General features: G+C 36.5%; 1 protein-coding gene across 2 annotated transcripts in view; it reads right to left on the bottom strand.

Moving 5' to 3' along the window:
* The window catches only part of nipbla (NIPBL cohesin loading factor a), a 52,085-nt gene extending 41,683 nt beyond the window's left edge, over positions 1 to 10,402 (bottom strand). Inside the window, exons 1-2 of one of the 2 annotated variants that reach the window (XM_081366968.1) lie at positions 10,025 to 10,402; positions 8,003 to 8,152 (exon numbers count right to left, since the gene is read on the bottom strand). In XM_081366968.1, coding sequence (XP_081223094.1) covers positions 8,003 to 8,066 — 64 coding nt within the window. In that variant the 5' untranslated portion in view covers positions 8,067 to 8,152; positions 10,025 to 10,402. Of the gene's footprint in view, positions 1 to 8,002; positions 8,153 to 9,341; positions 9,838 to 10,024 lie in introns of those variants that run through there. The other variant, XM_081366969.1, reaches the window with a different exon arrangement.
* Between the last annotated feature and the right edge of the window lie 1,455 nt (positions 10,403 to 11,857).

Here is an 11,857-nt window from a genome sequence, read left to right on the forward strand (position 1 = left end):
ATAATAAGAAATGTTTCTTTAGCAGCAAATCAACATACTTTCTGAAGAATCACGTGACACTGAAGACTGGAGAATTTGATTAGATTTGATTAATTAAATGCAGTTTCTGTGATTATAAGAGGTTTCTTCTAAAGTATTTTTTTATCATCTTACCCTTTTAAATTGGTAGTGTAATTTATTTCATTTTTTGTTAATGTAACAGCTTTATAAAAACAAAGCATTAGAGTCTCTCATTGCTTAATTATAAATTGTAAATACCCTGTTTTAAACAGAAGATACACAAACACCTGACCACACACCAGTCCAATACAACAGTAATGTTTGGCAACTGTAAACAACTAGATTGCTTTGTCATAACCAATAAGAAAATTTTTTACTGTATTTTTTATTTTTACAGGAAACCTCCAATGAACTCGCATGCACATTCTCTTCATAATTTAGCAATAGAACGCAAGAGTACAATATTGGAAGTAAAAATTCCTTTCATTCTCTCCACAGAAATTGATTTAACGATAATAACTGTACAAGACAGACCCATCATAAACTGAAGCATGCAATAGTAAATGCTTCCACAGAATCCAGAAGTGATTAACATTTTTTTTAAGTGTTTAATTTTAATGTACTTGACTACACACACACATACATAATTAATATATATACACATCACCCCAAATCCAGAAAAGTTGGGTCTGAACATTTTGAAAAATGCGATAAAATCAAGAATCTAAGATTTGTTCATTCTCTTTCAACTTTATTTAACTGACAAAAGTACAAAGAAAAGATATCCAATTTTTTCACTGACCAAAATTTTGATGGCTGCTACACACTACAAAATATTTGGGACAGAGGCTAAATAAAAGTGAAAAGCTTATAGAGTATCCAAGCTAAGCACTTTTGAAACAGTCCACAATTTAATTGGTAATAGGTGAGGGTATTGTGATTAAGTGTAAAAGGATGGGTCACGGCTCATAACTTTGTACCAAATGTCGTGAGAATTGTAAAACAATTCAAAAATCACATTTCTCAATGCTAGATGGCAAAAAAAAAAAAACATTTCACTTTTCACCTACATAATATTTTTAAAAGACTCAGGGAATCCAGAGAAATCTCAGTACACGTACGGCAAGGCAGGAAAACTCTGTTGAATGTGTATGACCTTTGAGCCCTCAGATGGCCCTGCATGAGAAACCATCATACTACTGTGTTAAAGGGGTGGTTGATTATGATTTCACTTTTCTAATTTTAGTTAGTGTGTAATGTTGCTGTTTGAGCATAAACAACATCTGCAAAGTTACAACGCTCAAAGTTCAAAGCAAAGGGAGATATTTGCTTTTAAAGAAATATTTTTTTAAGGACTACAACAAACGGCTGGTAGAGACTACACCACATTCCTAAAATTTACATAAACCCCGCCCCCGGGAACACGCAGTCCATGTTGAGAAGAGGCAGAGTTGTTGTAGTTGAGCACATTTGTGAGTCAGCTCAAACTGTAGCATCCGTCTCTTCACATGCAATAGAAAGTCACTCTGTGTGCTTCTCACAACAGTTTCTATACGAGCGATTTAGAGATTATCATGACAGAATATGCTAATTTAAGATAGTTAACTCAACATCAGCAATATAAATTCATCAACTAACCATTCAGAGACGTCCTGTTGTATTCTACGTGTTTTCACTTCTTGAGTCTCTCCATCTTTGTCTGACACCGTTTAAAGGCAGAACAGTTTCTGTCATTTTAGTGTGTGTCTGCGTGAGGTAATCAGAGCTGCTACCACACACAAGCTGTTGAAGCTCCGCCCTCTGTGCCGGGAGCAGCAGCTCATTTGCATTTAAAGGGCCAGACACAAAACAGTGCGTTTTTGCTCACCCTCAAAAAGTGACAACTTTAACATGCTATATAAACATATTTGTGGGATATTTTGAGCTAAAACTTCACACACAACAACAGTTAGTATCCTCAATTCCCAAACTATAAAAAAAAGTCTAATTGAAAGGAAAGGTCATGTGTCACCCAACATGCCTCTGTCACAACTTTTTAGTAGTGTTGCAGTCGTCATAATCAAAATTTGCTTCAGTGTTGTTCGGTGAAAAAAATAAATAAAAATTTTACTTTTGTGAGTGAAATTCATTTGAAAGAGAATTAAGAATCACAGATTCTCGATTTTATTGCATTTTTCAAAATGTCCCAACTTTTTGGGATTTGGAGTTAAATGAGGGATGATCACTTTGGGGTTTTTTTTCCTAACCGACACCCGAAATGCATTAAGCGCTCATTAACCAAGAAGTTTGTGTTAAATTAGACTGGATAAGTGTCTGTGACCCAATAAAAATAACAAAATTTGTTTTCCAAGGGTTTAGTTTTACATGCAGCGCTTCTGTGAATGGAGAAAAACTAATAAAATCATCTATAAGGATGAAGTCCTAAATACACATAATATATTTCACTTAGGTAAATAACAGAGTAACAAAACGAAAGAAAAACATGTGCGACAAGTATTAGCCTATATAGTAAATTTCGGTTTACTTTTGTGACATGTCCACAAACAAGGAAACCGAGACGGCAGAAATCGCATCCTGCTTGTTTTCTTTATTTTACAAAACCATAATGTTGTTTTTTGTATTGTGAGCGTACACAAATGAAAGTGTAAACAGGTTTTTCTGCTTTTATGTCGAAAAATTTCAAGTGATCGCGCAGACGCCTCACGCACACACACAACATATCAGCTCTTGCAAACTTGACATTGCAGCCTGTTCATTATCAGAATAAAAAAACAGTCAAACCAAACATATAAAAAGTTACAATGCTTAACTTAAATAGTCCATAATACAATCTGTGCTGTTGAGCGTGACCACCGCCTCACTGTGGTGTTGTGCCAAGCACATTTCTGCACACGTGAAGGATGATGTTTTATGTGGATATTGGATCGCGAGTGAAGTACAAAGCCTAGTTTACATAAATAATAGTTCAGCATCCAAATACATTGCAAACATAGAAACATTTGGATTCGTGCCGAATGAGAGAGGTAGGCTGGGTGAGCCCAACACTGGTTTCTCTTTCAGTTTCACTTTAAATTAATTTATTTTTAGTCCTTATTTTTGTCTCAGGCTGTACCACCAAAGGAAAGTAAATTACTTAAACCTTGTATTTTTTAAATAAGTTTTATTAATAAAGCAAAGGCATAGAACTAGTTTATTTGTAGAGCACTGACATTTGTTTTATATAATTCGTTTATTAATTAAATTACTAAAAAGACAAAAAGACCTTGAGATATGTTTGGTAATTGTACCTGAATGAATTGAAAATTAATTTGCTACATTTCAGATTAATATATTTGTTTTCCTTAAAATTTGAATTAACAGTAACTTAAACACTTTGCAGTTTGAATGATGTCCTGTATAAACAAAATGACGGAGTATGTTTTTGTTTCCACTGTTCGATCGCGCCCGTGCCTCACACACACACACACAAATATAAGTAAACACTTTGCGACTTTTCGATCGCGTCCGCACCCTCCCTCCCTCTCTCTCTCTCACACACACACACCATATTCCAGCATTGCAATCTTTACATCGCAGCCTGCTTCAGAGTTAAGGCTGAGCTACATATTAGGTGTCCCTAAAGAACCCGTGCATCTAACAGTAGTTCTGCATTACATTAATTAATTTGCACGCGAGTTTTATTTATTTTTATACCGTGTATTCTCCATGTAAATTTATGCACTGAACCGTGACGCCCGTACCGTTTCGGTTCAATACGAATACATGTACCGTTTCACCCCTAGTTACTAATAATATTACATGTTTGTTTATTGGAAATTTGACAGTACAGCAACGAGCTTGAATTAAGATGCAGATAAAATGACTGTTATTAACAACAGTAATATGCAAAAAACTAATTTTCATAGGGAACATTTAAATATTCTACTCTGATTAAATGTACCATTGCTCTTTTATAGTATCATACTGAACTGACAGACAGCTTCAGTGATTATAAAAGTAGCGTTCTTTACTTTTCTTCAAATTGTGACTAAATTACACAGAAGACAAGTTTTTCAAGAGAAAGACTTTTTTCCATATATTAGTGGAAATAGTGGAAAATGCCATCTACTTGTTATAGTGGTAATTTCATGTCTTTTTTTTAAAGGAGAACTCCGGTCAATTTTAACATTGAGCTCATTTTTTTTGTACATTTGGAGTGCTGTCAATACAGAGAACAACGACAAAAATTGGTGTAGGCAACACCGATTTTTGTCGTTGTTCTCTGTGAGTTATTCTATTTTTAAAGCGCAAATACCTGTGTTTACATCCTGTTTTCGGTTGAAGTCCAAAGTAGTCGATTGCCGAGTTCACGCGCATAGGTTTAGTTACCTATGATCACGCGCGTGAACTCGGCAATCGACTACTTTGGGCTTCACCCGAAAACAGGATGTAAACACAGGTATTTGCGCTGGCTTAACCCTCAGAGGTCGGAGATCACGCCGGCGTGATCTGCTCGCTTTTTTCCTTATGAGTTGAATTGAGACCCGAAATACTCTTTTGACTTTGATTTTACAAAACAAGTTTCATACATCAATCGATTCTGTTAAATGTGTATTATTTTTGTGTATACTCACAATAAAAACAAAGTGCTGTGCTTTTTGCCAAATAAAGAAAAATAAACACGAAGCGAGTTCTGCCTTCTCTCTGCCAGTGTAGTCCATTCTGAAACGCATCCGAAAATGAACAATAACTCAGCGAATACTCAGTCAAACAGGCATACAGTCACACAGGCATGAAGCTTGAATTCTCTTCTTTTTAATGAAGTAATTTATATAAAAAACAAATATTCTCATCTTGTGAAATCTGTATTAAAAGAGAGCGATTCCAGTCGAGCTAATTACATCTGATTCAGATGTAATGTGACTCCGCCCACGGAGAGCGTGCGCTATTCAAACGCAAATGGCTGAGGCAATCCGCGCAATCCTGTGAACGCCCCCATATCAGCGCGAGAAAACACAAGTTTATTAAGGTCATTACTTGTTTACACCGTCTTGCAGCTGTGAGGAATAATAATGGAAAATGTCCCCCAGAAGTGCGGGTATATCAAGGAGCGAGCTGAGGAATACTAGTAAGTTTTTTTCCTTCTCACGTGAATTTCTTCACGTGGGTTTCTGTTTATGAATGAACGAACGGCAGAGATGCGCGCTGTTTACCACAGCTGGCAAAGACAGTTTAAATTTAAATCGCGTGTGTGAATGAATGATGATGTTTCAGCAAGCTGTATTGCTATACTGAGATGAGTAAAAATCGACTGAAATATGTTGAAATAAAATGTAGGCTATTTGTATAAGCAACGTATTAAACTGCAAATTAACAATATGCCCTAATATTTAATGAAAACAACGTTACAGTCAGGCGAAATATTAAAGTAATGAATACATAGATCAAATGTAGGCCTATAATCTTTTTTTTTTTACAAAGAAAGAGTACACTTGAAATATTGTTGAAATTGTAATATTGTTGTAATTGTAACCTTTTTAATAAAATGGCAAAACATATTTACAAGATAGATGTAAGCAAAATCTTAAATGGTCAATATAAGTCTTCTTCTAAATATATATTTTGTTCTTGCATTGTGGCTCAGTCAGTGTCACACCTGAATGAATGGCTAATTATGCAGAGTCATTATGCAGAGTGGGTGGGACATTGTTGTAAACCACTCCTCGTTCACGCCTCCTCGCATACTGGCTTTCCAAGCAAAACCTGTTTTACATCAATTTAAATCAATGTATGGTTTTATGTGAACGATAAAGCAAGACTATTTTCACATAATTTTGAAGAAAAAACACTAGGCGAGGACATCCATTATTCAAAAGTCTTATTGACACATATTTACTATGTGTTTTGTGGCCTTATTTCAGAAATTTTAGTTTTTAGTTTTTTCAATAACCATGCATAAACATTATTCTCTCAAAAATGAAAACATGTACATACACGTGGCTCACATATTATGGTAGCCCTGTTTGTGCTTTATAGAGTGAATTTACACCTTTGCCATTAATATGTTTATAAGCAACTGAAAAAAGCACAAATGTCAGGGCATGTCAGAACATCTCAAGGGCCCCAAAAACAGCTCAGACCCCAGAGGGTTAAATAACATCATTTTTATACATATCTTTCAGATCTACTGCAGTCAGATCCACTCGTGTTCACTCAGAAGGAATCACTCACATTTTCTGTGCACTTGTAATGACACATCAAGGATGTAAAAGCAGGTTTAGTACTTGCCCCATTGAAGTCAACAGGGTGCAAATTCTAAAAATAGAATAACTCGGTGTAGGCAACACAGATTTTTGTCGTTGTTCTCTGTACTGACAGCACTCCAAATGTACAAAAAAAATGAGCTCAATGTTAAAATTGACCGGAGTTCTCCTTTAAAAAAAGTGTTTGTTTGCCATGAAGTTTTAGTTTTTCTACATCTTTAAACTTTTACTTTTACCAATTATCAAATTAAAAATAACATTAAAATTGGATAAATTTTAGAGCTTTTAAGTGCTGGAAAAAGTGTGAAGCACTTGAAAGCCCTTGAATTTCACTCTTAAAAGGTTGTACGAACCCTTGGGGGGATACGAACCCCATTATGTAAAAACATTCGACTTTTTCTGCCACAATACCATGGTTACAGTTAGCGTTGCTACACCACATCTCCCAGCTTTCGGCCAGCGAGTACCTGTACTGAGCTGGAGCTAGGACTGGGCGATATATCGCATGACATTGTTATGCGCATCTCGTCAGTAAAGCCGGTTACTTGATTAGTAGTAAATCACCATCACCTGCTTTCAGATGGAGCGGCATTTACTACACAGAGCCGTAGTTTACTGACAAGCTGAGCCATATAGCATTAATTGTCGCAGGCGATACGTCCGTGATAATTAATGCGATATGGCTCAGCTTGTCAGTGAACTACGGCTCTGTGTAGTAAATGCCGCTCCATCTAAAAGCAGGTGATGGCGACTTACTACTAATCAAGGAACCGGCTTTATTTTTTTCATCTGACGAGATGCGCATAACAATGTCATGCGATATATCACCCAGCCCTAGCTGGAACTACCATGACTAGTATTGCTCCGAGCTAATAAACGAATAATAAAAGTGAAACGAAACCACCATTTTGCTCAAATCAGTAGTGTGGTTTCTTTTCACTTTCGTTTTATTTGCCGTTTGATGTTTCTCATACGCAACACAAAGGCAGCTCTTGTCAGTTGGGCAACATGGTGGCGGCACCAGTGCGACCTCTAACAAAATGTCGTTGCACCGGCAGGAAAAAAGGTCGCAAAATGCGAAGTGCGAACCCTGAAATGATTTATTGTGGAGTGAGGGGAAATAAAAAAATAGCCTATAGCTTATGTTTATAGAGTTTATAATGTTTGTAAACGTTCTGTTTTATTTAGGCCTTTATTATATTAAATGTAATAATAAAAAGTGACATACACAAGTTATCAGGTTTTTTTTCTCAAAAGCTTAATTGTATACGTGTAGCGTATTTTTTAACCATACAGCAAATGTTTTTAAACCATTTAACCAACAGTATTAATTAGTAAAAATTATTTGTCGGCTAACGGCTAACTAGTTAATTATGAGCATCCCTAATAGCAAAATAAAAAACGTTAAATGTGTAGTGACTGGTAAGTCTAAACAAAATGAATCAATAGTTTTCATATTTGACCATTTTATTTCCCAATTACCTCATTTGCAATGCCTCATGGGATGAATTTATCACTCACACATACAATTTTTTAAGTAAACAGATATTTGTGTCTTAAAGCAAAATATTGCAATGTTGTGATGTTCATCTTGCAGCTTGGCTCATGGCTTCTACACATTGTAGAATTTTTGTAAAATCCGTGCAAAAAAAAAATGAATGGAAAAAATAATTCTAGAGCCAAATCTGATGTAAATATGGGTGGTTACCATTGCGCTCCATTGGCCAGTGAAGTATGAGCAGTGTGATGCATGTACTTACAGTCAGTGAGACCAGCGATCCCAGCAAGGGTTGTGATGGGCACATGTGGCATGTCCCCATTCATACTGACGGCTGGGCACAGAAGTCTTATGCACACAGAGTTCCACAGAGATATTTATACGCTGACCATCCCTCACATCTCACTCAGTCCTACAAAAAGAAAGAGGGTTTGAGTCTCACTGACTAGAATAAAGCAGCACAAATGATACACTCATTTCAAAACAGACACTATGCTTCCTGGCAGAATCAGTCCACTCAGACTCACTGTCTGTAACAGGTGCATTGATTTCTTTGTACACTAACGGCCATGTAGAGGAACATTATGTGAGACAGATAACATCTACAAACAGTGCAGACAGCCTGACGGACACACCCACTCTGGACTGACAGAGGATGACCGAGGACACACCCCTCAATTAGATATGCAAGCCCAACCCTGTCTCCCTAGGGGACCAATGACAGCTGGGAGATTGACAGCACATAGTAAGCACAAAAGAGGAGATGCTAAAGCAGCAGATCTCACATAATTTAACAAAAACACATCTTGCACTTAAGCAAAACAATATACCACATCACTGCTCAGAAGACAACAAGATGTGTGTGTGTTTAAATACATTTAACAATCATAAAATCCTCTTCCATGTTATCAAAAGGAGATGCTACAGACAGTATCCCAAGAATGCATTTCCGCATCCGGGCTATTTAGAGTGCATTAATATTCATGAATCATTTGCATGTGAAACTGTATTGGGAAGGTAAACAATCCAGAGCTGATCTCTGACGGGCAGACTACAAATGCAAAAGGGCATTTCTGTTGCACTGTCCCTTTAAATGCCAATACTTCACTTATTTATATTCATGAATCCATTCCGATCGCTTGCATGCAGGTTTCATGACAACAACTCGCCAGCGATTTGCACATAATGCATAATTTCATAATCAAACCTCTTGACCCTAGAAAATAAAAATGCACAATCAGAAACGATTTCAACCTCTAAAGCAATCGCATATTTATATTTCTCACCGAGAACAAGTGGAAAACGACTTTCAGCTTGCTTTAGTTCTGAATGCAATTAAGTGCCTAATTTATATAATATTCTCTCAATCGTTGATGCGAGATGCTATTATAGGATGTGGCTGCAATTGCAATGGAGTTAAGCATCACATCTGTACAAACAGGGAGACACAAAATGACCAAAAACACAGTGTTGACAAGTCGATTGTTGGAGAGAGGAACCATTCATCCTCAAAGCATTTCACTGACGTTTATTCAGCCGTAATGACTCAAAACATGACGAACATAGCGAAGTTATGAACACCAGAGATTGTTAATATTTACCATAACAAGCATTCAAGCCGTTCGTGGGTAAATGAGAGATGATTAGAGATGATTTTGACTATTAGCAAAGCGTTAGCTCGCGACTTATTAGATTCCTTGCAGATGCTCGCTAACGTTAGTTAGCATTGCTCTGTTCTGATAGGTGGATTTTTTTATATAAACCCGAGCCGATTGTGTACTTACTTATTTAAATAACAAATTCAGTTATTTTATATACAATTTTCTGTCAAAAGTGTAGCCATTTAGTCTTAACAAACGATAGCCTTTGCTAAGCTAAACACTCGCGAAAGCTAGTTCGGCTACGCACATCTTTCTGTCTCCCTTCGCGAACAATAAAAATACTTTTTGCTTTCCTCCATTCTTTCCTAACGCTGTACGTCGCGCGACGAAACGCTTTCGTCCATCACAATGCGCGTGGGATATTTGTATATGATCCGTTTGAGTTTCCACACAAAAACACTCGCCCGTGTTTGTGTGTCGCGAGGCCTCCGCGAGCTCCCCAGAAGCCTCGGACTCTACGCACGAGCGCGACGCCGGGTCACGCGCTTCCCGCCACGGGGGCGCGCCGGAGGAGAACGACAGAGCCGTTCCGTCGAAAAAAACCCAAATGGAAATGTGTCTAAATGTGGTTAGGGAACGCGAATACCGACTTAGCAGAAATTCTGAGAGGGTTTCATATTTACCTTAGCTTGGGGTAACTTCAAAGAAGAAAAAAATAAGGGGACTGTTGTTGGGATGAGAGCTTGGTTGTCGGTCTGTTGTAAGTCTCTGGCTCCCCCTCTCTGCTATAAAAAGATCAGCGCGGGCTAGCGGGTTTGTTTAGCCGAGCCTGCTAACAACAAGTCAACTCTATCTTTATCTGGGGTGGGGGAGGTCAGGCTGTCTCTGATCACACTTTAAAAACATTTCATCACGGAGCACAGTTTAATTCAGCTCCTTATTAACTAATCGCGTAAATGTTCGTAAAACACATTTTCTTACGTCTTTGTTTGACAACAAAAAGCCCCACAACTGATGCTTTGTCGTCAGTCAGAGGGAATGACCGGAAATACTAATAACGTGATTGTTTTCCCGCAGACACAGATGTGCCGTTGACGGTTTCAATTAGGCGCTAAAACGCAGACAACAAGGAGAACAAATAATTTACGATTTTTTTTTTCTAATTATTTTTAAAATTATTTTAGATCTACATCAGGACATATTAATAGTGTTATTTAAAATACATTTTATAATTAATTCACAGCATACTATATATACATCATACTAATATATATATACACACACACACACACACACACACACACACATTAAATATACATATACATGTGAAGTATATTAATATTATGTCTTGTCTCTTTAATCTATCTATCCCTCTTATTCTATTTTATGTTTATATTTATATAGAAAGTCCTGGAATGTCGCAATGAATAAATGGGATGACCTCATGCATTGCCTTAGAAAAGATTACCTAGTTTATGAAAACTTCGCAGAATTTTTGTCCATCTGGAAAGTGTTTTATGATTCTTTTTATGATCTTGATGGCACTTCTTTTAAGAAACTAGTAGAAAGTGAGAGTGCTTAAGCAAATAAGCAATTGTTGTACTTGTATATTGGGATTTATTTTATTATTATCATTATTATTATTATTTAGGTACTGTGTCTTTATCTATGAAAGCCCAACTACTGTCTAAATTTGTAAATGATGTTTGACAAATAAAAAAGAAACTACAATATATATTTCAGCAGCTGATGGATTAACTTGGTGAACCGTTGGCAGTCTTCAGTGTTGTACACTTTTGGGGTTTATCATTGACCTTTGAGCTTTTCTGTAGTTTCACTTTTCACCACTGGATGGCGACTTAGTATAACGATTAAAGCCAGCGGGCACACCTGTAGTTTATTAACGACATTCTTTGGATTTATTGCTCGTTTGAAGCGAAATAATTCTGTGTAGGTATAGGAAATATGTTTAGCTATAATATAATGGCTTCCAAAACCCATTAAATGTCATGTGTATCCCAACGGCAAGTCCAGAATGAAAACCTGTTCACCTATGCATTTTTTCAAGTAAGCACTGTTCTTCTGATTGCATTCATTTAATTGAGTTTATATTCTTCCCTTTTAACCATTTGGAATTTGTTTCTTTTTTGTTTCTTTTTCTGTCATTTTCTTTTTAGATATTCCTGCAGCTCTAGCAATGCCAATGGCATGGGTTTGATTCCCAGGGAATGCATAAACTGGAAAAAAAATATATAGTATATATTTTGCTTTGGATAAATGCATGTGCAAAATGCATACATATGAATGTTTTACTTTATAATTAACTATTTTCCACCTCTTTCCTTACTATGTTTACCTTACCTCTTATACAAAATGTGTATATGAATAAACCTTCTTTGTCTTGATATTTTGTCATCCAGAGACATTCATACATTGTTTAGTGAGGCAAAAGTCTCCAAATACATTTTGGGGCTACTGTTTGCTCAATCTTTTGATAAAACACTAAGATTTTGTGT

The sequence above is a fragment of the Scardinius erythrophthalmus genome, assembly GCF_964197995.2.
Source record: "Scardinius erythrophthalmus genome assembly, chromosome: 5".
In the NCBI taxonomy this organism is placed as follows: domain Eukaryota; kingdom Metazoa; phylum Chordata; class Actinopteri; order Cypriniformes; family Leuciscidae; genus Scardinius; species Scardinius erythrophthalmus.